At 41.1% G+C, this 27,820-nt stretch overlaps 1 protein-coding gene across 4 annotated transcripts in view; it reads left to right on the top strand.

Moving 5' to 3' along the window:
- Positions 1–27,820, top strand: part of TIPARP (TCDD inducible poly(ADP-ribose) polymerase) — a 68,718-nt gene that overhangs the window by 9,751 nt on the left and 31,147 nt on the right. Inside the window, exons 1-2 of one of the 4 annotated variants that reach the window (XM_006123472.5) lie at positions 15,286–15,713; positions 17,864–18,852. In XM_006123472.5, the coding sequence (XP_006123534.1) occupies positions 17,924–18,852 (929 nt within the window). In that variant the 5' untranslated portion in view covers positions 15,286–15,713; positions 17,864–17,923. Of the gene's footprint in view, positions 1–15,285; positions 15,714–15,738; positions 15,868–17,863; positions 18,853–27,820 lie in introns of those variants that run through there. The other 3 variants (XM_006123473.5, XM_075937757.2, XM_006123471.5) reach the window with 3 other exon arrangements.

The following is a 27,820-nucleotide window of genomic DNA, read 5'->3' as shown; positions in this document are numbered from 1 at the left end:
GGTCATTTTTTAATTCACTGAAACTATGATGAGTGAATGACTGTTACTCGTGTGAGACAATAACTCACCTACTCCTGGAAGTTCTTAAAATTCTTGGAAGTGTTTCTAAGTTAGTGTATTTTGACATAATAAAACCAAGAATATTCCAGCTCTATTTAGTTTAAATAGGCACCAGCCTACATGAAAGGAAACATGGGGCCGCCATCCACCCAGTAATTATTACCATGTAGTAGGGGCCTACTGATATCAAGAGGTCACATGTAGCATAGAATTAACCCTTGTATAAACACAAAAGTTGTGTACATTGAACTGCATTGGTTTATGTGTCCTATATTGATTTAGTTTATGAATACAGCTAAATGGCTACAAGGCATTCTTAAACCACTTTGAAAGTGTCCTATTAAAGCAGGGGTGGGCAAGATGTGGCCATCAGGCTGAATCCAACCCACTGGATCTGGCCCATGGCTGCCACTCCAGGACCTTTACTACAAAGTAGCTCATCCTGCTTTAAACAGCTGTTTGCTCTCTGCTCTGGGCACTGGGAAGGGAAGGGGAGGCTTCACACACTGCCTCTGCCACCTAGTAAAATCCCTCAGCTCCTATTGGCCAATTTCTCTCCAATATGAACTGAGAAATTTTGCTGGAGGCAGGGGCAGCATGCAAAGCCTCCTCCATCCCTTCCACCCCCTGCTGATGGAGAGCCACATGAGCAGCTTGGGGCTGCAGCAGACAGGCAGGAAGCCTGCCTCAGGTTCCTGCAGAGTTGTTGGCTGGGAGCCACCTAGGTAAGTGCTTCCCAGCCAGAGCCTGCCTCTGGCACCCCACTCTCTCTCTCTCCCCCAACTTTCTGCCCCAGGTCACCACCCAAACTCTTGGCTCCCTTTTTCCCCCTTCTCTCAGGTCGCAACTACCCCCCAAACCTTGTACCCCCTCTTAATGCCACTCCCGCAGGCCAAAATCCTCTCCTGCACCCATACCCCCTCCTGGACCCTGCACCCCAAGTCCCTGCCCCAGATCACAAGCACAACGCCTTCCTTCAACCAAACTCCAAGACTCCACCCCCTCTCCTGCACCACAGTTCTCTATTCCAAGCTCTTTTCTGCACCCAACCACTGCCTCAAGACCCCACACTCCCTCCACAGAAGTGTGGTCCTTGATCACTTTCCAAAATATTGGAGAGGTCCCACCATTAAAAATTATTGCCCATCCGTGTCTTAAAGGAATTGCCTAAATATAGTTAAAAATTGGTGTAATCCCCCTGTGTGGACACTCTTAAATTGGTGTAGAGAATTCCTACCCTTTTTCTAAACTGAGGCAGATAAATGAGTGCAATTTTTGTGTGTGGTAAAGTTCTTATACATGCTCTTTTGGTGAGTAGACAATTTTATTGAAAGGTTCCCTCTATATTGATGAATTGCCACATTGTTAGACCCATATTACAATACATGATTGAGATGATTGAGTTTTGCACTGTCCTGAACTGTACATCCAGTAATTTGATCTATGCCATCAAATGCCAGCAGTGCCCCACTGCTATATATATTGGACAAACTAGAAAGTCTCTGTGGGAAAGAATCAATGAACACAAATCGGATATACATAAAGGGAATATACAGAAGCCTGTTGGTGAGCATTTCAATTTGCCTAATCACAGTCTGACAGACCTTCAAATATCTGTCTTGTCACAAACCAGCTCTACAAGCCAAATACACAGAGAAACCCTAGAATCCCAGTTCATCCACAAATTCAAGTCACATGATAATGGACTCAATCGAGATATGGGTTGGTGGGGACTCTACCTATTTAATAACCACTGAAGGTGCTAACAGCTCCCTGAGTGGTATCCTTCCTGTTTTAGGTATCTATCTATTGACTTTGATTTTTATCTGCTTAGGTTTAAGTACCCATTCTCCAGATACTTAATGATGCTGTCTCCTACCCCCCTCCCTTTTTCTTTCTCTCCCCTCTCCTATTTATTTTGAGTTTTTATATCCCCAACTCATAACTCCGGTCATCTGAAGAAGTGGGCACAGCCCACAAAAGCTCATAATACCATCTACATGTTTTGTTAGTCTTTAAAGTGCTATCAGACCACTTGTTTTTTCTGTAACAGACTAACTTGGCTACCCCCTGAAGCTCCTATGTTTTAACTGAGTCTCTGATTGATGTGGCAGCCCTACAAATGACCAAAGTGTAGCATGGCTTGAAAATAACAATAAAAGACATTTCTATCCAAGATCACTTGTCTTTTAAATGTGACAGAAATTTACCATATTAAACGTGTCATTATCAGTTGGAAAGGGTGACTTTTTCCAGTCCATAAGCACTTATGTGAGGAACAAATATTTGACAATGAGCTCTTTAGTCTAGCGGACAAATGTTTAACAGGTTCTAATGGCTGGAGCTAGACCAATTAAGACTGGAAGTAAGGTGTGAATTTTTAATAGTGAGGGTAAATAATCCTGGAACAACTGCGTACTGAATGTGTTTGATTCTATCTGTAGCAATTTTAAATTAACATGCTTTTCTATAAGAGGATTTAGCTCTAACTAAGGATGGTAGGTAACGGTTATTTTACTAGTTGAGTAGTCGGTAGTCACTTCCACATTCCTCCTTTCAAATATACAAGATTCCCGTTGGGGCTCTTGTACATTTCAAAGGAGCAATGCAGAACTCCACATGCATCCCAGGGCCAGCCGAAAGTCCCGCTGACTCCGGGCTGCACGCATGTACCAGCTTTGAAATGTACCAGCATCCCCAGCGGGGGCTCTGGTACATTTCAAAGCAGCAGCGCAGCATGGAACCCGGGGCCAGTATGGGGACTTAGATTCCCCCCCACTGACCCTGCACTGCTGCTTTGAAATGCCACGCTGGAACTTGGTATCAGCTGGGGAGTCCCCAGCTGACCCCGGGCTCCATGTGCAGTAGTGCCGCACAGCTGATCCCAAGCTCAGCTGTGCAGTGCTGACGCTTTGAAGTACCCCTTCTTCCCTCCTCCCCCCTCTTTGCTTCCTCTATCTGATATAGGCAGCAAGGGGAGGGAATTGACTAGTCAACTGACTATCCGATAAGCATTTGCTTATCGGGTAGTCGACTAGTCCTTAACATCCCTTGCTCAAACAGGAATTATTGTGCAAGATCCTATCTCTTGTTTTGTGCAGGAGATCAGACTAGAATCTAGATGATCACAGTGTCCCCTTCTGGCCTTTGAATCTGTAAATCAAATTGGTTAGAATTACATTTTAGACAGGGCATCAGTTTCTCTCACTGATTAGAGCAACACTGATGTTTATACAGGTTGTGTCTCCCTTAACCAGGACTCTCTGGTCTGGCAACATCCATAGTCTGGCAGGACCACAGATGTTCCTGAACCACAGAGTCCAGGTATATGGAGGTCTGGCCGCAGGGCAAGAGTGCAGCGAGGGGGCCCAGTGACTCAGCTGGGAGCCCCATGGAGGCTGAAGCAGGCGGCGCGGTGGGGAAATCTGTCCCCAAGAGCTGGGCAGTAGCAGGGGTCCAGCAGCAGCCATGTAGCTCTGGCCCTGGTGGCAGCCTGGAAGCTCCAGCCTTGGCTATGCAACTCTGACCCTGGCGACAGCTAGGGAGCACTGACTCTGGCCATGCACCTCCGGCCCCAGCAGCAGACCAGAATTTCCAGCCCTGGCTGTGCAGCTCCAGCACTTCCTGCACAACTCCAGCCACAGCGATGGACAGGGAACGCTGGGTGCATAGCTCCTGCCCTGGCAGCAGCCAGGTCAGCAGGAGCTAGAGAGCTCCAGCCCAAGGAGTGACTAGGTAGCTGGGGAAGGGGGAGCAGCAGTTTAGCACAGGCCAGGAGGGGAGAGACCTCCCCTGGTCTGGCAAATCCCCTAGTTCGGGATGGGTCAGATCCCAAGGGTGCCAGACCAGGGAGGTCCAACCTGTAGTCGCAGTGGAAAAAATCACCTAGAAAGACATTCTTCTAAAGCAGTGGTCCCCAACCTTTTTACACCCAAGATCACTTTTTAAATGACAGACCAAGCCAAGATCTACCGTCCCGCCCCTTCCTTGAAGCCCCGCCCTCTCTATTCTCCTGCTCTTCATCACTTGCTATCCCCAATTCTTATACTGCTGCTTATTTTATTTTATTTTTTTATTCTTCTGTAGGAAGAGGTTTTTCCAACATTTGGCCTGTCTACACTGGACCAAATGTCAGAAAAAAAACCCTTCTTTTGGAAGCCACCTTATTCCTTGTGGAAAGAGGAATATAGGGGTGACTAAAAGAGCCTGTTTGCTCTTTCACTAAAAAAGCGGAAGAACAAACGCAGCCCTTGATGCAGAAGAGTTTTTCTGGGATATCTCCAGAATCCTGAAAAACTCCTGCAGTCTAGCTGGACCCTTGCTGTGTTGAGACAGGATGTGTAGGCTCTGGGGTGGGAATGAGGGATTTGGGTGTGGGAAGGGGTGAGAGGTGCAAGCTCTGGGAGGAAATCTGGATGCAGGAGGAGGTAGAGAAGGGGACACTGACTCGGGGAGGGGACTCCAGGCTGGGCAGTGTTGGGATACTAAGCAAGCCACAGGCTTGCGGATGTGAGGGTGCAGGAATTTGGGTTGGGGTATGTGAGGGGCTGAGGGCATGAGGTTCCAGTGTTTGATAGGCTCAGATCTGGGGTCTGGGGAAGGGAGAGTGCAGGAGTGGTTGTGGCCAGATGGGGGCTTGGCCCCAATTGGGGGTTTGTTGGCCAGGCTTCATTTTTAAATAGAATACTATGTTAAACACAAAAAGTTTCTGCATTGTCTTTATTTATGAGAATGGCAGGGAACCTGCCTTGAGTCAGGGGTCACTGACCCATAGAAAAGTCATTTGGGAGCAGGGGACATAGTACTGGGGAGGGGTGCTAGTGGGTTCTAGAGCAGGGAACAGGGTGCCAGTGGGGGCAGGAGAGAGGGGGCAGGGTGTCAGGACAGGTTTCTGCAGCAGGGGGCAGGGTGCTGGGGGGGACAGGTTTCTGCAGAGGGGAGCAGGGGGACAAGTTTCTGTGGTAGGAAACAGGGTGCCAGAAGGAACTGGTTTCTGCGGGGGGGCAGGGTGCTGGGGGACAAGTTTCTGCAGGGGGGGGCAGGTTTCTGCAGCGGGGTCGGGGGGGCAAGGGAGAAGGAACAGGGGGCCACGAGGGCGGGGGACAAGTTTGGGGCAGAGGAGAGGGAACAAGGTTGGGGGCAGGGAGTTCCCTACACCAGCCACGGAGGGGAGCCTCTGACCCGCGCTCCCTCTGGACTGACCGCAGGACAGCCGGGCTGGAGCGAAGAAAAGTGGCTGCCTGGCTAGCTGGCCATGGTGTTCAGCCAGGGTGCCACCAAGCTCCATGTGGGCAGGCGCAGAGGGGAAGCCGCCCAATCAGCTGGAGCGCTGTTCAGCCTCCTCTGGGCTGAACACCACAGCTAGCAGGCCAGGCAGCTTCTCCTCTGCGCCAGCCCATGTGGAGCGTGGTGCACCCTGGCTGAGTGTCATCGCCAGCTGGCCGGGCAGCTGCTTTTCTTCGCTCCAGCCCGGCTGCCCTGCGCTCAGCCCAGGGAGGCCGCGTCTAGCTCCAGCTGTGAAAGCCACAGTCAGCTGGCTGGGGTGTTTCAGCCCTCTCAACCTCCCAGCTCCCACCATTCCTCGCAGCTACTCACCTGTGTTGTGGCTCCTCAAATGAGGAAATCTAATGTAAATGTACTGCGCAGGCACACAGTTCAGAGAGGGCTCAAGAGCTACTCTTAGAGCCCCTGAGATCTACCGGTAGCTCACGATCTACTGGTTGGTGACCACGGTTATAAAGGCTGAAGGATATGGCATACGACTTAGTGGTTTTATTTGGTTGACATTATTAGAAAATAATGTCTAGTAGAAGTATAAAAGCAGTTGTATACAATTCTTTCATATAAAGGTGGCTTCATAATTTGGAGTAATTCTTCAGATGGCCAGTGCCCATGGCAGAATTTATACCTAAATAAGAGAAATTAATTACCTACTTCCAAAGAATGGGTGAGTTTCATTGTAGTAATAATTTGAAAACATTGTTCTATATATTTACAAGATGGTCCGATGTCCTTGGCCCACAATCTTAAAATAGCAAAACATGTCTGTAAAAATGATCAGCAGATAAATATTTTCAGGGTAGGGACTGACTCTCTGAATCATTAATTACACATTCCTACAAATGAATCAGATTATACACAGATACTTCTTACCTACAAACCAGAAGAGAGTGAGCAGAAATTATATATTGTATTTGTGTGCTTTGTACATTTTGGGTAATAAAATGTTTTCAATAAGTATTCAAGACCTTACTTGCTAAACAGACATGCATAGCTGGATCACGTTCTTAATACGTTATTTTGAACATAAATGGGGATGTGGAATTTATGATTTAAGGGGAAAGACAGTTTTGATATGGCTACATACTAGCACATGGGGTGAGTTCCTACAACCCAATGGAGTCCTCGCTTTCAGGGGTTTTATGATGGGATAATTCAATTTACTTTATTGGAATTACCCTTGATTTGCACCAGTAGAAAGGAAAGGAAAATCAGGCCTAGACTGGATAAAAAATCATACAAGTGTGTTTATTTTTAATCTGCAGGAATACTTCATCTGAACCCTTAATTTAAAACTAAAACTTAAATTAGCCAACCTTTTCCAGTTATACAGGAGAACCAAATGGGTGGCACAGAAGAAAACGACTAGTCTGATTGTGATTGAAGACTTGCTCGTGGATAGTACCAGAAATTACTTCAGATACACAGATGTGTTTTATCAAAGCTATTGCTGCAACAGGGCACTGCTGTCCTCCCAAAAGAAAATCATGTTAATCAGATATACCTTACTACTGAACTATATGAGATTTGTGACTACATCAGTCAGCAGTAGAATACAAGTAGGCCAAGTACTTCTTTTTATTTATTGTCAGATCTATTGTTAATATGAGTGAGATTTTCAGAAGCACTTAAATGTTGGCCTAACACTGCTGCTATTGAAGTAAATGGCTCCTACATCCTGCATTTTACTTTGAAAGCTGTTATCACACATTCTTGCGTAAGTGCATCATGGTGTACTTTATTTGTGGTGTCTTTCAGCTTTGTGTCTGATCACCATAAGGTTTTTATGAAGCTTTAGCCTACCTCCTTGGCCCAGGGGATGAGAGGTCTTATTTCTCTTAGATCTTGGATACCTTTACCTTTCCTTCCTGCTTCTTTTCCTGTTTCCCATTTAACAGTCCCCAGCAAGTAAACTGAATCCCCTTGTTACCTGGTTAGACATCCAGTCCCAATCAATTATTTCCCTCCCAGTTTGGCCCTTGCAGGGAGTGGGAGCTTACAAAGTGGTGAGTCGGCCCTAGACTACTTTCACACTGTCCTAGCTCCCGGTGAGACCAGAGGTAGGTCAATGCGAAGCATTCAGATTGGAATCAGACTTAGAAACAATTGTAGGTAATGCTGAGAGCTTTTGAAAATCTCACCTCATCCTCTTTGGACCTTGCAGTTTTAGCTATAGCTGTGGCTCAAGCAGCATTTATGAAAACGATCAGTGTAGAGAAGGTCAAGATTTGCCCACTAGGTGGCGCCATAGTTAAAGATACAGCTTTGGACCTATTAACCTTTGCTGCCTTCCTTCTGCAAATCTCCCATTCCATTCAGAACCAATCTTCATCATTGTTCCTTTTCCTCATGTGAGCATTCCAAGCACATGGTTTGATTTTTGAAAAACAAAAATTAAAATCACAGAAAGGTTGTAGGGTTGTAATCATCAAGGCTAGGATAAAGAGGGTGAATGGAAATAAGACATCCAGGAACTGGAGTATGCCAGAATTCCACACTATTTATTTATAGGGTGCTATATTTTTTTTAAAAGTGGCAATCTTTACATATAACAACCCAAACTAAGAAGTATTTGCATTAAAAATGGATCCAAATAAAGTGTACAGTCTCAAAAGCTAGATTATGTAGCAGATTAAGCACCTCTCACTAACATGAACTAAGACATCTCAGAATTTCATTTTTCAGTTAGTAACTTGTTTAATGCCTACATAATTAACATTTTTTTCCCCTCAGAACATGTCACTTGACTTGCTAGCACATGTCCATTTCAGAACAGGGTTGGGGCTTTCATATTATTACTGGGGTCAATATTAGCGTTTAGAATTAAGAGACTAGAAGGGACCTTGAGAGGTCATCTACTCCAGTCCCCTGCACTCTTGGCAGGACTAAGTATTATCTTGACCATCCCTTATATTATAGGTGTTCATCTGTCATTGGACTGTTTTAAGAGCAGGTTAGACATTCTGTAACCTCCCCAGACAATTCCAGTGCTTACTTACCCTAGTAGTTAGGATTTTTAAAAAATATATATTTGTTTACTATCCAACCTAAGTTGTCCTTGCTGCAGTTTAAGCTCATTGCTTTTTGTCCTATCCTCAGACATTAACAAGATGGTACCTTTTAAGGCTGTCAAGCACAGGCCTCAGAAAGTTTGATTACTTTAAACAGAGTGGCAGTTTGTCTAGATAATTTATTTCCCTGGGTAGTTAACTTCAGTCCTTGACTTCTACGCAATATATTTATGTCTTATTTATACAAAGCTTGTAAACATTAGCAAATTACATTTAATGGGTGTGAGATGCTGACGAGAGTTTTGATAAAATATTAAAGTAATTATGGCTTTGTACTCTACTCTTTTTACTGTAAATAAATAAGAAGCTACTTCATGGTTTAGTTTAAAAGAACAGGAAGTTTATCCATACATTTCTTTCCCTTTCTATCACCTTTTTATAAGACCTATTGCACAGCAAAGGGGAAAAAAGGTAATTCTATAGAATCCTTTACAATGATGATAGGGCAATAGACTGGGAATCAGGACTCAGAGACCTAGTTTCCTTTCCTACTGTCAATTGTTTGCTGTTGGACCTTAAATAAGTCACTTTACTTCTCTATGTTCATTTTCTCTTAATGGTAAAAATATATAGCAGACAATTTAAATTGTGTAATATTGATGATATTTAACATTATGATTGCATTTTGGCTCAGTACATCTCAAAGCACTTTACAACAGTAATGATACTTTCCCATTTTTAAAAGTCTTTGGAGAGCTAGTTGTGAGAATTACTATATATAAAATATGATATGGGATTAGATCTAGGAAATGGTGCAGAAATCTTTTTGTGAAATTCTGGCTCCATTAAACTTACTGGGAATCTTGACATTACCCTCATTTGAGACAAGATTCCATCCTTGAGCTATATTCTTGGCTCTTCTATTGACTTGTTGTATAAACTTGGGAGATCACTTAATCTAAATTTCCAATCTGTAAAATACAAAGTGAGAATAGTAATGCTTAAGCATCCCAATGGGGGAGAGGGAAGGTATACTTTACGGAGGCCCTGGGAGGTGCAGCCCAAATTGCAAATTGTGGTATGTATGCTCCCGGGTGAGGGAGGCTGCTGTTACATGTTTACATTGTGCCTGAAAAAAATTACGCTTTGTTTAGTATGTCACAAAGATATTGTCAAGCTTGACCTTTGTAAGACGCTTTGAGATTCTCTGCTTAAAGCCTACAGAGGAATCCAAATTTTATTATAAATAACCTCAAATTTACTTTTATTTATTATCAGTGTTATGTGGGCTTTCTTAGCATGGGTGTTGGTCACACAGTTTCTGTTTCTAGTAGCTAAGCTTTTAACATAATTAAGATGTTGCACTCCCTAATCATCACACTGTAATTTCACAAAGAAGGTAGCCTTCTTACTGTACAAACTGGTTTGCATGCTGACTTTGCAACACTTTTATCTGAAGGGACTGGCTCAGGTGCTCTACAGAGATATGTGCTAAACAATAGTTCCATTCAGAGTTTTTTTTTCTTTTCAGTAGTTTTAAAGTTCACCTGTCCCATATTTGAGAAAATGAAAATGTAAACACACAAAGTTTCAGGCAAATGACTAAACTAGATAATGCAATTGGGAAAGGTATCTTAAAGGATGAGAAGTTTTTTTCCTGTCACTAACTTGTTTTCCTAATTATGAAGAAGCTAATAAAATATGCACATTTAAAAACTCTGGGCCATATGCTTCCATGGCTTGTGCCCTGCAACGTGCTATGAATCTTGCCTTCAAGTTCAATACATAAACTAAAATCTCCTCCGTAGTATTCTGACATACAAAACTCTGGACAATCTGGAAAAGATCTACCAGCTTCAGAAAGAGGGAATAATCTGGAGAAGTCTTGGAGAGCATGGGACAAATCCATCTCTGGAAAAGTAGAGACAGTCATGTCTTGCTCTTAAAGATTTAAAAGATCACTGAATAACTGGAGAAATCTCATAAGTTAATGCTATTCTGACTTGACTTGCTATTAACAAAAACCCTGCATCTTGATGTGGCCAAAAGATAAATGTTTCTGTTGGTATCTAAGCCTACAGAGACCATCTGTAAATGGTGTGTGAGGTGATGGGAAACTGATTTCAGACAGCAAAGGATTTAGAAAAGTTTTCTGTATGTTTTCATATGCACCCGTTGGTGCAGTTTCTGCCCAACAGCTCCTGTAGTAGAGCCCTGCTGTCTAGCATTCCCAAAAGTTAAGCTATGGGTTTTAATCTTTTCAGTAGGCGTTGTTGGTGACACCCACTGCTGGTTACTAACATTGTTTCTACCTGACTTGATAGCACAATACCTATTTAGTAACACAGCTCAGTTTCAGCCCTTTCTGTGCCTTATTACAATTGGGAGCATGTAGATCAAAAAGTTGCTGTATATTCAAATTCAACTGTCCATGGAAGATCAATAGGAGGAAGAAACCTGAGCTTCTCCCCTCAGTTTCTTCTGCAGCATCCGGATCAAGTGGATGGGATTGCAGAGTGACGTGGAAGAAGTAGCTTGCAAGGTTTGTGGATCTTGAGAACAGACAGAACACATAGGTATCCCCACCATGAGTGGAATTAATCAGACATTTTTGTTGCAGGGCCTCTATGGCAGAAATAAAATGGTCAGCTTGTGAAAACCAGACACTAAGCAACAGAAGCTCCTCTGTCCCACCTCTTTCCTCTAATGCCCCATCCCTGCTCTGGCTCTTCCCTTGAGCCCCCATCATTTGCTGCTCTCTCCACCTCCCTTCCCCATCAGCTGAGCAGGGATCCAGAGGTACTGTTGAGGAGTGACTGGGGCACAATGTTCAAGGGAGAGCTGCTCTGTTAGGGTAGGGGTGTGGTGAGTGAGCCAGGATGGGGAAGGAAGAGCTGCACTCTGTGGAGGAGAAAGGGGTGACGGGGGCAGGAGAGGTGTCTACACCAGAAGCGGGGCACAAAGGAGGCCAAGAAGAGGACACAGGCAAGCCACTGGCCTTGCTCTTCAGAGGCTATGCACTTCAGAATCCCTTCCCCAGATGCCAGACACCAGTATCTTTTTCCACTGGAGCCAAGAAGTTTCTGAATGCTCCTCCAGCTTTAGCTGGAGCTACTCTTCCTGCCCTCCCAGTGGCAGTATAGAAGTCAATTTGGGGTCATTTATTCAGATAACCGAACTATTGGCATCTGGTCAGTAATACTAACCAGATACTGTCAGGGCCCCTTTTCGACAAGACTTTCTGGACATCTGATACCAGCAACCCTGGGTAAGAAGGGTCATTTGGTAGCCTTGCTGCCATTGGCTGCGCCTACCATTCATCTCATAAGATGACTAAAAGTTATGGAAAAGAAATAATGAACATTCTCTTTTACTGGGATATCTAGTAGAAGTACAGAGAGTTAAGATACAAGTATGCCACAGGATGATTCTTTTCTGGCTCCTGATCTATCCTTCTTCACCCAACTCAGAAATACAGAGCCTCAGTGGTGTAGATTTGAATTTCAGAGGGCCATAAGAGGGAAGAAAGCAAACAGCACATCTGCTGCTCTCCCTTCTTCTGCAACATCCTCCCACGTTGCAACACCTGTAGCTTCCCTCCATGACAGTAAGATCAACTTAATGTGGTGCTTTGTGTGTTGGGAAATTATACATGTCATTCTGCAAGAATTCAGATGTGAAGATTTTATTTTTATCAAAAGATGCATGTTGGAGTCTGAAACTCCCTTTCCCCTCTTTTTAAATCAGAACAGTTGAGGCTAAAGCTCAGAAGCTTCCTTTCTGACTCCAGTATAGAAATAAAGGGCACATATTGAGTATTCCATTACTTTATGCCAAAATTGTTAATTACAGCACTCTGGTGCAGTTTATAATTTAAAAGAATTAATTAAAACATACTTGCTATTGCCAAGGGCATGAAACACGTAAATAGAAATGAGCTCATACCTTCTTGGTGGTCATGGTTTCTCTTTGTATGCTGAGTAGGCTCAGAAAGTGCTGTGTGATTCTGCAGCTAGCCCACATGTATCTTCTAAAATTATATGTTGGTCTACAGATATTCAGGACAAAATTCAGTTACACTCTGTCAACCCCACTGAAATGAGTGGGAATTGCACATGCTTGTCTAAGTGAAGAGTTTGACCTTATGTGTTATTTATAGCTTACTTATAAAATATGCTGTTTCAAACAGATTAGATCATTTCTGTGTTGGCTGTTTTTGAAAAATAAACTGAGCTGTGTGGTTAGTTTAATATGATACAAATACAGACATGGCAGCATGTTCCACATTCTCATTGCCTGCATATTGTTAACCTCAAAGTATAGTTTAATTACAAAGGCTTGATTTTATGTAACGTTTTGGACACTCAGTGCTCAGTGAACAAGTAGTAATATTTATAATGAAGATGAGTTTCATTTTTGCTACAGATGGAATACCTTTATAACCCACTCTTTAAAATGAAGTTAGCCCCCAGATCAGAAGATAAATCCTCTAGTTGTAATGTAGCAGGGACAGAATTTTCTCTCTGTATTAAATACAACTGCAAAACATTTTCAGATTAGTCTGAAGTTAGTTATTTAATCTAAAAGTGACCTTCACTGTTTTGGATCCAGTTCTGCATTTTCCTCTGCATACAGAGCGGTCACTAAAATAACTAGGCATCTGGGTGCAAAAGGAGTGAAGGATTGATCCCTGGTCTTAAAAAAAGTAATTACACTACAGTGGCTTCTGTGTTTTATTATTTACCTCATTATATTTCACTGTATGTGGAGAATTAATTACCCCCAGGTAAATGGAATTCTGGTGCTATCCAGCCACTTGAAGTTGATGGACACACAGCCATGCCTTGTGCTGAAACACAGTAATCAAACGTATGTTTGTGACTCACTATAGAAACATCTCAACCAATAGCACCAGCATGTTGAACTAATCCGTCATGTTCTGGCAGTTGAACAAAGTATAGCAACAAAAATGACAGCATGGTAACGGCTGCTCCACAAAAGCAAAATTAGAAACCTATTTACAAAACCACATGTAAAATATACTAGATAAAGCTATTCAAAGAAAAACTCAGAAAAAACAAAATTGCTTATATATTATAGTAATAGTACTTGCATAGCATTTTCCTCTTTAAAATTCTGTACAAATATTAATCAGTGGCTTTAGTTCCAATTCTTCTATGTGCTCAGTTCAGGCCCATTCCTGTGCCATATGGTGCTACATTGCAGTAAAAGGGGCTCTACTTGGTGCAGAATGCTGTATACAAGGAGCTCGTTGCAGATTGCGCCCTTAAATTTGATCTGATCTGGTGCATATCCTTCTTAACACCTGAACTGAAATCTAATCATTCATAGTGAGAAATAAATTGAGACCATCCCCATTAACTTCAGTGGAGCCAAGACATTTTCCATGGGGTTTGTGGCCAAGGATTTTATCCATGGGGTTTATGTCTCCTAAAGCAGTGGTTATCAACCAGGAGTATGAGTACACAGAGGTCTTCTGAGGAGTACATCAGCTTAGTTTTACAGTAAGCTACAGAAAAAGCACTAGCAAAGTCAGTACAGACTAAAATTTCATACACTGACTTGTCCTATATGTGTGTCTATATAATACATTGAAATCTAAGTACAACATTTATATCCCAATTTTATTTTATAATTATATTGTAAAAATTAGAAAGTAAGCAATTATTTTACTAGTAGTGTGCTATGACATTTTTGTATTATGTCTGATTTTTGTAAGCAAGTAGTTTTTGTAAGTGAGGTGGGGAGTATGCAAAACAAATCGGACTCCTTGCAAGGGTATAGTAGTTTGGAAAGATTGAGAGCCACTGTCCTAACTAAACCATGAGGATTGATGTTATGTTACATTTATTAGAGTAGAATCCCTCTCTCTCTCGCTCGCTCTCTCTCTCTCTTCATATATAAATAGCTATTTGGGACTAATCCTACATTCTTTGCAAACCCAAAGCACCCATTGGCTACAGTGGAAATTTGTGGTGTACAGGGAATACGGGAGAAGGGGCCTTTATATCTAAAATTAGTTATAAAACCAAGTCAGATGCTCCAGGATTTCTATTATCTCCTGAGTGTGTATTGTTCAATTACCTGATTACTACCAAACTTTTAAGAATATTTGATTTGATTTGCATAGTCTAATACTTATTAGCAAATGTTCATCTCAGCATAGAATAAAGATAGGGACATAATTGTTAGAATAATTTTTTAAAACCACACAGGCAAGATAAAAAAAAAATAAAGCTATTTGACGAGATGCTACTTATTTTAAAAATGTTTCATTTAAAACACTTCAGGGAAAATTTCCTTTGTGCCAAACCTGCCTACTAACATTAGTTAATATAAATAGTATCACTCCCTCTCCACTCCATTTCTCCTGGCCCCTTGTTTTTTGTTCTTCAGATCCGACACTGATTATAGTCTACAAGCAGAAGCGGATTCTTTTCCCAGGAAATTATGTCAAGCGGGTGGGTGGGTGGGTGGATGTGTGTATGTTACTTACAGGATCATACTTTATGGGAGCCTTCCAGTTCAGCTCTCTGTGTTTTACTGGTTGGGTGGTTTGTTTGTTTGCTGGAAGTGCAGTTCTTATTACAGGGAAAGGGGAGGTAAGGACTAAAACATGATGATTTGTTCAGTATGTGACCGAAAACGGAATCTTTCCGTGCATATTTCTCCCCCTGTCTGTCTCCAGAACAAAGTGACCCTTCAGTCAGCCCCCGTGGGGCTTTCAGCCGCACAGAGAGTACAGAATCCGAGCTATACAAACAAACAGGAGCGTTCTCTCTCCCTGGCTCGCTCGCACACACTTGGGGTGGGAGAAAGGGAGGGAGGAGCCTGGATTCCTGGTACCGAGAGGTGCAGCTTGGCTGCCGCCTCATAGCTCCGCCCAGAGTCGTGCAGCTGCCTGGCGAGTGCTTTCAGGAAGCAATATTTAAAACAGCTAGAGTGTAACATGTGAGAAGCAGAGGGATCTGGAGAGCCTTGGCGCTGCGGCTGCTGAGGGCGGAATGGGTGGTTTGTCACGTACAGATCGGCAGGCGGGAAGGCTGTGAGAGCCAGATGAGCTTCACACGCTGCAGAGAGCAAGCGGAAGAAGGCGGCTGCCGCTTTCTCCAGAACACAAGCTCCCCTCCAGCCAAGTGAATCGACTCCGCTGCTGACCAAAGCGAAGGCGCTCTCCCCGGCTTCACCTCCCCCGTCCCCTGGGGCTCTGCTGCTGGCTTTTGGGGAACCGCAGAGCAATTTCAGCCTGTGCTGTGACAGGAGAGCCAGGTATTGTGAACGGAGGGAAGTACATGTCTGATTGAAACCGACGAGCAGTAAAATCTTTGTCACCAGCTCAAGGTATTGTTTGTAAAGTGGATTGCAAATTAATCCCGAATGCGGGGGCCTCCCTCTAGCAGAGCGAGCTAGTTGGTCGTGTTTGCGAGAGGGCGACAAAAGCGGTGTGGTTGGCAGGTCACTGCGGGGTGCGGATCTGCGTTGCTGCTGACTGGAGGTACGCCCTGGAGGAGACAAAGTCCCCAGCTGACCAGTCCAACCCTGTCTTAGGGCGGTGGGGGAATTGCTTCCCCAACAAAGTGAAGGGAGGTGGGCATCTGTGATGGCTCTTTCTTATTTTCAGGGGCTTAGTTTGTAACCCATGAGACTTGTCTCTGCTAAAACATGGCACGCAAGGTCTGGACGCAGGGCAACTTTATTTAAACATTTCAAAATAATACTGGTCATGTTGTGACATTAAAGAGGTGCCTAAATTTAGATATCTAGAGATTGTAATTATCATTATTCCCATAGGTTTCTGTTTTTATAGACATGGTGGAGAACTCGGTTTTGTAATACAAACCAAATCTGTTGTTTAAAAACTATAGCACAGAGGCATAAAGCAGTCAAGTGAGCAATAGCAGCATTGAAATGCAGTAGCATTATTAAAGACATAGCTGAAAACGTTTTAAGTCCCTCAGTTGTTCCCCAACAGCAATAAGGCTCCCTGAACTTCTTACATACCATACAGGCTGCTAGAGTTGGGTGTGGAATAATACAACTTCTGTAACTCTGTATCCTCTTATATTCTGAATGTTTAAGCCCTAAATCAGATGGACCTTTGACATTATCTGAAGTTTTAAGGTTTTATTTTAAGGTTCAAAATAGACAACTGATTAATAGTGAACTGTGGGAGAGTAAAAAAGTGTTCTAGCTGAATTTGTGTTCTAGTTGACAGACTGGTAGTCACCTTTCAAAGTAATCCTAAGACCTTAAAATCAGGGAACACAACAGCATTTGCCTAATTTTATTTTCCTTTTCCTGACCATTCTGATAGCACTATTTCATGTGAAATATTTATAAATAAATACTTCACTATAACAAATATGCAACCAAAACTAGATCATTTTTGCAGATCAGACCTTCCGCATGAAAAAATAATTAGATCATATCTGGGTTTTCACAGGTTTTACTTCAGAACACTCAGTTACTCTGCTTGAATGCATATTTCCAATTAATCATAATCTTTGATGTACTAAACAGTAAAATGTTAGGCTACATGTGGTGAGTTTGGATAGTTTTTAATTAAATAAATGTAATCATATATAAAACTCTTGGGTAAGAAATCAGCATTTTGTCTTCCAGCAACCCACTAGAAATGTAATTTATGTATTTTGGAAACATTTGTTTTTTCCTTCTGGTAAATAACTGACCTTTTTTTTTTTTTTTTTTTGTTACAAATGTTTCCCTTATTCCTGAGAAATTAAATCACTCCTTGATGCCCTTTTTGAGTAGTGCAATTCTAGCTTGCCAGCTCCTTGTTAGGCAAGTGCTTGTTGGTGTGTCATACAAGGGTGACCAAGGGCAGGATGTATATGTGAGTCAGATTGTGAGAGAGTGTATGGTGTGTGAGGCTGTATCCAGACATAAGATGGGAGTGTCTATGCATCTATGAGACTTGTGGGTGGGTAGGAGGAACAGTGGGTAAGTATTTGCAGTAAAGGTGAAATCCTGGTTCCTATTGAAGGTAATGGAAGCTTTCCCATTGACTTTCATGTGGTCAGGATTTCAACCCTATATTTAAAAGTGTACGTATGTTGGTATATGAGACTGTGTGAAAGAAAATTTATCTGCATAGAGTGAGAATAGGGGTCTGTGAGAGAGTGAGACAGAGAAGGAACTGTAATACTTCTCTATAATATGACCCAAAGCCCCATTTACTAATAAACAACAGTCTGGGAAGAAGGGCCTATTCTCCCTGTGTCCATCAGCGACTGTGTGCATGTCTGAGTGTATCTTGGAGACTCTGTGTGTGAGAAGACTACAAGTGTGTGATTGGGATTAATTAGTCTGAGTTTAGTCGGTTTCATGCTTTGCGTGCCTGGGGGCTACCCACAGACACAGGAGGAGGAGTTTGCTGTTGTAGACCTGAAATCCTCTCTAGGAGTGATCTTGTTCATGTCAACCATGAGCAATTAGAGAGATTAACTGTCTTGTTTTCCCTTCTGCACTAGGTTGGCCCCTGTGAGGCTCTGGGAGTTTGAAAGTGATTTGGAGAGAGCAGAGTCTATTAGATGGATGCTGAACTGGAGCCAGCCTGTGTTGTGCAGCAGGCACAGTGTCCGGGGATGAAGCGCCCTCCTTCAGAAGACTTCCCTCCTCAGATAGGACTCTCTGATAAGATCCCACCAGTAAAGCCTTGCTTCAAGAAGAAACAGCAAGTGCAGAAGAGGCTGGGTGCAGAAACTCTCAGGGCTTTGCGGCCAATCTTCACCAGTTTGCTGGGAGCAGGGAACCTGGATGGAGTCTTTGTGCCCAGAGGCCAAAGTGGAGGTCATAGAAATGTATGTGAACCCGTTGTGAAAAAGGCCCTGGAACTCAGTGCCCCCTGTCCGCAGCCAGACAGTAATGTGGCTGTGCTGATGCCAGGAACTCCAGATGTGCAAGGTCAAATGCCAGAGACTCATCCTCCCCCTGGTCACGCTGAGCAGGAGATTCAATCTGGGGTTCAAGGCTTCCCATCAGAAACCAATCCTGGGACTGCTGCGGATTCCACAAATGAATCATTCCAGCATCACCCTTGTCACTCAGTCCAAAGTGATGCTGCAGTGTGCCCAGATAAGATACTGGAAAGCTACACATCTGGATTATTCCAGGAGAATAGCTGCATGACGCAGTACAATTTGAACCCAAATGATGATTTCAATGCAGGGCTCTTCCAGGACAAAAGTGAGGAAGCTTCACTTGATCTTGTGTTTGAACTCTTGAACCAGCTGCAATATCACACCCACCAGGAAGATGGGATAGAGATTTGTGTGGAGTTTTTGCAGGGCAATTGTATTTATGGCAGTGACTGCCCCAAACATCATACTGTTTTGCCCTATCATTGGCAGATCAGGAGGACTGCTACTCAGACCTGGCAAAGTGTAACCAATGACTCTCAGGAGCATCTGGAAAGACTCTATTGCAATCCAGACAATGACAGGATCAAAGTGAAGTACCGGTAGGTAATTGCATTCATTCACTAGCAAAGCCAAGTACACTCAGTTAAGGAATTAAGGAAAATAAAACTTAATGCTATTTTCCCATACATCTAGATTTTTTTCAGATATTTTTAATATATCAGTATTTATTGACATTTATGGTAATATTGCCTTCAGTCTCCCTGTTCTGAGCTAGTTGGGTAAGTGTTAAAGTTCCAATACTAGTAATATTCCACTCTTCTGCAGACACACCGCTACCAAACCCTTTAAAACATACTTGTAAACTGTGAACTTTACAGGGTAGGGATTGTCTTTTCTTTTACAGCATGTAGCACATTCTCCCTTTTAGCTTAGTGATAAATAACAATACCTGGGAATAGCATATTTTTAAGGGACTTCTAGGTTGGGAGAAAAAGAATGGTGGTGATCTACTTGTTCAACATCTGTCTAATTCCAAACTCAGTTCATAGTGCTGGAACATCTGAAAACCTCTGCTAAAATGATCAAGGTGGTACTTATCAGACTTGAGTGAAACAGGACAGCCTACACGAACGGAGTCATTTCATACCTTTCCTAGGGTCCATTGCCCATTGAAGTCAGTAGGGCTGTCCATTGATGTTATTGGTAATACTCCCTTTGTAATCCATAGGCACTGACCAAATCTGAAATTATTGTATGCCTGTTTACAAGTTTAGTAAGACTGACACACATGGATTATCATCTACAGGGTTTTTGTGCCAGAGAAACTTTTGAAAAATGAAAGCTTATATTCTCTAGAACTGACAGGGTCAGCAGCGACTGTTGATATGACACCTATTGTTCAGCACTGGCTGGTCAACTTCTGAATTCAAAGACTTGTCTCTGCATTAGGAACTACTCATTTCTGGCTGTTTAAAGAGGACAATAGAAAGACTGAAAGCACTGTTGTCAGTCCTGCCTGAATCACTTATAATGCTCAGTTAATGTGAATACAGATTAACCACATACATTCCAACTACATTTTTCATTAGTACGTTCCAAACAAATTTTCAAATTAAACAATTCAATATAAGAATGGTGTACATTTCACCTAGCAAAGAATGTTTGGTGATAACTTAGCTATTTGACTGTGAATGTTCTTATTCAAAACTTTTGAAAGCACTATTCTCCAGCTTTAGCAATTTCACACAGGAATGTCATACTGCATATTTGAAGTCATAGCTTCCTCTGTAGACAATGTATTGTTGCCTGAAAATCAATGACAAGAGGATAAATATTTTTCAGATTCAGTTCTCACTTTCAGCTTGATTCTACTCCCACCAAAACTATTGGCAAAATTCCCATTTACTTCTGTATTGCAGGATTACCTGCGTTGATGGGAGAACCACTCCTGTTGCTGCAGGGAGTGCCTACACTGTGAAACAGCTGCATAGTGTTTCAAGTGTAGACTCTTGCCTCTCCATTGGAGTACTGTGTAATATAGAAATGAAACTACACTTACCTGAGTCCTTCTACTGAAAAGTAAGTCTGCTGGATTAAATATCTCCCTCTCTTGGCTCAAGTGAAGGACCTTTAAAAGAAATCATAATGCAAAGCTCAGAGTGTTGGAGATATACTAAAGGAAATATTACATTTTGTAGTTTCTCAGATCTTTTCTTATTTTCATATTACTATCTTTTCTGCCCTGCCTGAGAAGTTTGCAGTGCCACTTATTCTGAGGAGTGCGGAACACCCCTTTTGTCTACATACGCAGACTAAACCTTGAGTTTAATTTCTAGTATTTGCCTCTCTCTGAATTTGTTTTCTCTACACACACTTTGAAGAGTAGCATTTCTTCTTCCTTAATATTTCAGGGTCAGAAACGTTTCAGTTTTGGTTACAAAGCTGAACTTGCCTTTTTGACACCAGAGGTCCAAACCATTCCACTGAAGTCAGTGTGAGTCTTTCCATTGACCTTATTGAGCACTAGATTAGGTTCTTTGATCCTAGCCTCCTCAGTTATAGCACCTAAGATTCCTCACCCTTTTACTGAGAATACCTTGGAAAATGGTAATACCTAGGTAGCTCATTACCTGCTTTGAAATGTTAAGCAAGGTAGGAAAAAATGCAATTACATTGTCAGGAGTGAATAATTTAAAAAATCAGATACCCTTTAACTGCCACTTTAATCCTCTCATCTTTGAGATTGTAAAACTAGCAGGATAGTGCCCTCACTTTACATGTATGATGCATAGTTCCAATCTGGTGAATATTTTGGTATCTTGGTACATGCAGTTTGTCTAAACTAGTCAGAAATGTATCAGGATTATTGTAGAACACATTATGTTCTATTGCTGTGAGTAAGGTGAGAGAAGCAGTGTAATACTATAACATCCAGGAATGCTAAGGCCAAAACGACTCTGAATGTGTTCTATAGCCAGCTAGAGACTGTGTTGCTGAAGTAACATCCAGAATTGAATCAATTTTAAACAGCAGTCTCTTTGTGGGTATTGTTCATTTTAGGTTTGGGGAAGATAAAGAGGAGGTAGCATATTGAGATTATGAATATATTTACTACTCTTTAGTTGCTAAACTTCCTCACGAAGTTGCTGATCCTATAAACTTTATCTTAGTCTCTCCATTGACTTGGAGGGAGCTTGGCCTTTGTCAATATTACAAAATCAAGTCACAGAATAAGGCTTAATGTATACTAGCAATTTTCCACAGCCTTATCCTTTCTGTTAAAAGATTTATATTAATTGTTATTGTGGAATCAAGATCTAACAATTGCTATACATCCAACTATTTCATTCCTTGAGCGATGACCCTTACAAGATAATTATCAGCATGATCCTAAACCAGAGGCAACCTTTGAGACTCAGTCTGTCAGGGTAATTCGCTGGAGGCCACAAGACACTTTGTTTACATTCTGCATTTATAGGCATAACTCTCCCAAAGTTCCCAGTGGCTGTGCTTCACTATTCTTAGCCAAAGGGAGTTGTGGAAAACGGCAGCACAGCCAATAGGAGCTGCAGGAAGCAGCACAGACTGGCTGCCACTTCCCTCAGCTCCCATTGGCCAGGAATGACAAGCCTCGGCCATTAGGAGCTGCGCAGGAGATGTACCTCTGAATGCTCAACATAAACAAAATGTCCTGGGCCCACCAGCGGATTACAGTGACAGACTAAGAGCGGCAACGTTGCTGCTGATCCCTGACCCAGACACAGAACTTACTTAGCATTGGTACTTCTAGTTTTGAATAATGAATCTGAAAAATACTTTTTAGGGGTTGTAGTGTAGGAGGAAGCTCTCTCTGACAAACAGTATTTCTTAGTCAGTGAAACTTCCTAATCCTTTGGATATGAACTGTTTGGGGTCAGTTATGAGTCTTCCTGGAGTTCACTTGTGGTCACTGCAACCTGACTTTTCCTGTATTCCAGAGCGATGTTGTGTTTCCTGGCAACAAGATGCAGATAGCGGCATGTTGAACCTTGCTGAGAGGCTCACAAACAAGCTAGAGCAGCTCATGGTTCACATGGTTACCACATTATTTGGCTAAAGCTATTAATCTCTTGTGGTCAGACTAGCTTTACAGGCCTATCTATGCAGATTGCATAAAACAAGGAAATGTCTGTTCAGCAGTTTGCACGTCCAAGAAAGGAGAAGCAGAAACTGGCCTCTCTAGTAACCAGCAGGTGGTAGTTTATTTTCCCCTTGTTTTGTACATAGTTTACATGGCACAGGTACTTATTATTACACTTTGTAGCCATCATATTTTCATTGTGTAGAGCTTCAAAAATGTTCATAGTTCTGGACTACTGGCTCAATTAGGGATTAAAATCTAAATTAAAAATATATTATTTTGGTTTATATTTAGATGGGTCTTTTTCCTCATCTGTATTATCTGTTACATTACACATCTAAATACACATTCATTTGTTGAATTTTACCAAAGGAAATGTAATCTTAAAGTAGGAAATGTAGTGAACCTTGTTTAATTAGTTGTTTGTAGAAAGGATGCCTCAAATCTATAGTTACTGCAATTTGGCCTCTGACTGAAAATATAAATTCATCATAAATGAGATCACACTGTTTTGTTTTCTTAAATCTTCAGTGTGTTTGGAGGCAAGTAGCAACAGCTTTAAGGTAGTCAGGGATATGAACTTTCCCATATTCAAAAAAGTCAAACACTTAGTCTTCATCATCATATATCTAAGGAGACTCCCAGGATAATTCCAGATTGACACTAAGTATTTGAGAGAACAGTGCCTAGTACCACTTTCCAGTGTAAGAGTGCCCAGGCTATAATAGTGTAGGATACTCTTCGGTAAGGGATATTTGGCTGCGAAATTAGCAGGACTTTTTCAGTGCTGTATATACAATGCATCTGTTTCTGCAGAAAATGGGAAAAGTTCAAAGGTACTATATTAATCAGGTTTTCAAAACTAAATTTATCATTACTTATTGCATTCTGATCTTCATAAAGTCACCATGTAATATGCAGACAGTCAGACCCCTCATTTGGCTGAACATCCCAGCACCTCTGTTTGGAAAGGAGACATTCTTGCATGCAGTGGAATTTCTGGCCATCCATTCCATTGTGCCCTTCTTTCTTCTCACATTCCATGTCACTGTGAGTCAAGAACAGATCATTGTTCTTTTGATTTGTTCATGTGGCAACCCTCCATCATAGGACTGGAAGAAACACCCTAAAACTGGACAAACTATGATTAACATGCCTCTGACACTACTTTAATATTATTAAGGTGTTTCAATGTGGTTCTAAAGTCACTTATAGGAAAACAGAAGACTTTTTATCCCCTCAGGGTTTTCTGACTGAAGTCCATTTGTTTGAATTGTTAAATTAAACAGGTTCTCTCTCATCTGCACAGCTGTTACAATGTATGAGATCATTGTTATTGATAATACCAGCAATGAAAGAACAGCTGAAATTTACTATGCCTTGCTATTTCTTCATATTTCTTGAATGTGTATTGCTAAATAGATTTGAATTTATTTTTTAAAATTATTTGCTAGAAAGAAAGCAAGAGAGAGACTAAGCAAGAAGTGTTTGAAGTGATTTTTAAAATGTGCCTTATGATAATACAGTACAATGGATTCTTATTTGCCCCTCCTTATACTACTTTTTAGGTATGAAATCAAACTAATTGGCTTCTAGCTATAAAAATTGGGAGAATTTGTAAGATATATGTAGAGCTGTCATAGGACTCAACAGAAATCACTCATTTATTCCCTTTCTCCTTTTGTATCAATAAGCAGATTAGAATTTTGAAAGCAGCTGTCACCTGGCTTCTGGTTTAGGTCAGTCTGTTCCTTGTGTACTTATGGTAATAAAACAATCCTTTCTAAAAGCAAAGATTTATAAATGTTAAATGAGGTTGCTTGGAAGAATTGTTTATAGGTAATCCAGTCGTCACAATATTGTGTAATTGCTAACCAGTGCAGTTCATTAAGGAGGAATAGCAGAAAAGAATTCAGTAAAATAGTTTGTTTAGATGGAACCTTGATCCTAAAGTCCTCTTTAATTTAGACGACGTACTTATTGAAATCATTTAGAGTCTGTTAGGATATATACTTACATGAGGTCCTTGCAATCACATTTTCAAAAATGGCCTGTGATTTTGAGAATCTCAATTGAGTGTTCAACTTGAGAAGGTAAGTTTGCCACCCAAAAAACTGAGGCCCTTAGGGTTGGTGGCCACTACTGAAATGTTGTTTATTTGTAACTGATTGTCAACCATAAAATACTAATGCAGCTGGTACAATGTATTGTTTGTCATAAATGTAATTTCATTTCAGTATTCATGTATTTAGTTTAGGAGACAGATGCCCAGTTGCCTAAATCTCTTTTGAAAATGAGACGTAAAGGGCCTAAATCATTTGGGTGCTTTTTAAAATTTTCATTGAATTCAGAACATTTTGTGGAATTGTATCAATTTCAATATTTTTGACAGAATAATTTTGAATTTCTTATTGTTTTATAATGTTGATTCATTTAGTTTTCCCTTTGTATATTTTAATGCATTTTTTATTATGTGTGTATATATAATTTGAAACAGAATAATTCAAGCAAGTTATTGAAACAAAAAAATTCAGTGATCTTGGATCTTTTTTCCCCAGAATTTCTATTTCATGGGAAATGTTGAAATAAATGTTTTAAAAGGTTGGAATATCCTGTGGAATGGAAATTCCATTTTTTCCAACCATTTCTAATATTTAGCAGTGAGTTATTTTTTCCCCTTGCCTGGTCATTCTGATGAGACTTTCAAGATGAGTACCTGCTTTGGTGGTAGTTTACTTGTATTGGCACCTTTTATATTGCAAACAGTGAGCAGAAAGTCCACCCCCAAATGAGGATTTGTACTTCTACTACTTGTGGCTGCCGCCTTGCACGGACACCATAACCTCAGGCTGTATAAGGCATCAGACAACTTTCAGATTCTAATGGGTTGGTTCTACTGATCTGTGTTAGATTCATACTGGTAACTTAGAAGTGAATTACCAGTTGCCATTGCTTGAAGGAAGTCCCCCACATCACCAGCATTTGAATTGTCATCGGCTTATTAGCAGAGAAATGAAAACACCTTGTATGTTATAAACTTTATATTGCTGTTGTAACTTTCTTTTTAATGCCTCCATTTAATTTTTATTTGAGCAGCAAAAAAATGGCAGCAAAATATAGAGATTAGGAATGATCATTCCCCTTTCATTCACTAATCCATAATTACAATGGATTTGTTAAAGTCCATAGTACCAACTAGGAGACCATCATTCCATATGGTTATAAAATAATTAATGTGATATTTTTGTTGCTAGGTTAGATGTATAAAAATTGTGTAAAACTGCAAGGGGAAAATACACTTTCCCATCTAGTATACTTCCCAGTATCTGACAATCACTGACCCTGTTGTTAAACTTATTTATTCATTATTTTCCCTATTCTTATTTGACATTTTATAAAGTGATTCATAGACCTCATTTGGTTCAGATACACAAGCCTGAGTTTGAATTTTATGGTTCATCAGCTTTCAGTAGAGAATTTGAGCAGTCAAAAGTTAATTGGTTTACATTAGCCTATTCCTGGGAGATGCAAAGAAAAAAATCTGGTGGTTTATTAGGCTGGATAGTACTTTGAGATGATAGCAACATACATACATTAGAACTAAATGCACCCCTTAAATACAAAGATGCAGTCTTATCAAAGTCAATAGGATTGTATCAGTGCCTTGGTAGGCAGAATTTTGTTTCCAAATGAACAGGTCATAGTTCTCAGGCTGATTGTTTTGCTTATTTTGTCAACGTATATAGTTACTGTTGCTACGGTATGAAAAGTCAGGCAAATAGGGTATTAAGGAAGGTCTCTGTTTACTTATTTCCAAACAGCAAGTAAGAGAAAATTTGTCTCCTTGATTGTACTTAACTGCTATATACTATCTGTTTACTGGGAACACCCCATTTGACCAATGATGATAAATCTAAGCATAGTCATCACAAGAAATGGATCAAACACCAGACCAAAAATGTGGGGATAAGATGCCCTATTATTTGGCAGAAGACAATCATTCAGAAGTGGTCCAATGAATACACTGCTATATTTGGGGGTAGGGAAGATAATACTGTAATAAACTGCATTTCTTTGAGGTGACTAGACATTCAGGGCCAGATTCTGCTTTCAGTTAAGTATAACTTCATTGACTTAGTGGAGTTATTCCTGCTTGGTACCTTATAACACAGGAACAAGTCACCAAATGAAGTAGGCAGCAGGTTTAAAACAAACAAAAGGAAGTATTTTTTTTCATATAATGCACAATCATTCTGAGGAACTCCTTGCCAGAGGATGTTGTGAAGCCCAAGATTATAATGGGATTAAATAAAGAAGCAGATAAATTTAATGGAGGATAGGTCCATCAATGGTTATTAGCCAGGATAGGCAGGGATGGTGTCCCTAGCCTTTGTGTGCCAGAAGCTAGGAATGGGTGACAGGGGGTGGACTGCTTGATGATTACCTGTTCTGTTCATTCTCTCTGGAACACCTGGAATTGGCCATTGTTGGCAGACAGAATACTGGGCTAGATAAACCTTTGGTCCAATCCAGTGTGGCCATTCTTATGTTCTATGTGAAAGCAGAATCAGACCCATTGTTTTCATAATGTCAAAGGTTAATAAAACAGGTTTACATAAAAGTTCATAATCTTTGAATGGTGAAGAATTCTTGCATGTGTGTTTACACTTCTTGTGCACATGTGAGGTTTTGTGTGTTCAACAGGTAGGTGTGCATTCCTGAAAGTGCACCTGTTGCAGTAACCTTTTAAAAACTGGCCCACATTACTGTTTGTTAGTGACAGAACTTTGCACTTACTGAGCGCTTTTTCATCTGAGGAACTACAAGTACTTAAAAATCCTATATTGGACCAGATTCCTTGGTTCATTTGGCCTGCTTTTATCCCATTCTGTTGATACAAAGCAGCAATGAAACCAGCCTACCGTCAGTTTCTCTTGGTTTCTGGCTGGTTTGCATCACCAAAGGGGTACAAAACAAACTGAAAATTCCAGTGAATCTGGCCCATAATCTTTACAGCCCATAATCTTTACAACCCATATCCTTGGCTCATGTAAATCAGAATACTGTCACTGATGTCAGAGGAGCTATTCTGATTTACACCAGCTGAGGATTTCAGTATAAATCTTGTAATGTAAGTAGAAGGGACAACTGGGACTTGCACTCTGAAAACCAATACATCCAGTAATGTCTGGATGATTTGCATAAGTCTGACATCAGTAGTGTATTTGTTAGGATCTAGAGTCTCATCTGAATTACACATGTGTAAGTCTGGAGCCAAGACCATTATAATTATTCTAGATTTACAGCAGTGCAACAAAAAACATTGGTCTTTTACTTCTCCACTTCCGCAATCTGTGAAATATTTTTTTAACTTCTCAGTTTATGAATATTTGCAAATTTTGAGGAAAATAGTATTGTTGATTTTCAGTCAGAAAAAGTTTTGCATC

This window comes from Pelodiscus sinensis, chromosome 10 (genome assembly GCF_052426305.1).
Source record: "Pelodiscus sinensis isolate ZL-2025 chromosome 10, ASM5242630v1, whole genome shotgun sequence".
Classification (NCBI taxonomy): Eukaryota; Metazoa; Chordata; order Testudines; family Trionychidae; genus Pelodiscus; species Pelodiscus sinensis.
Note: the sequence above shows the minus strand (reverse complement) of the source record. Positions and strands in the feature narration are given on the sequence as shown.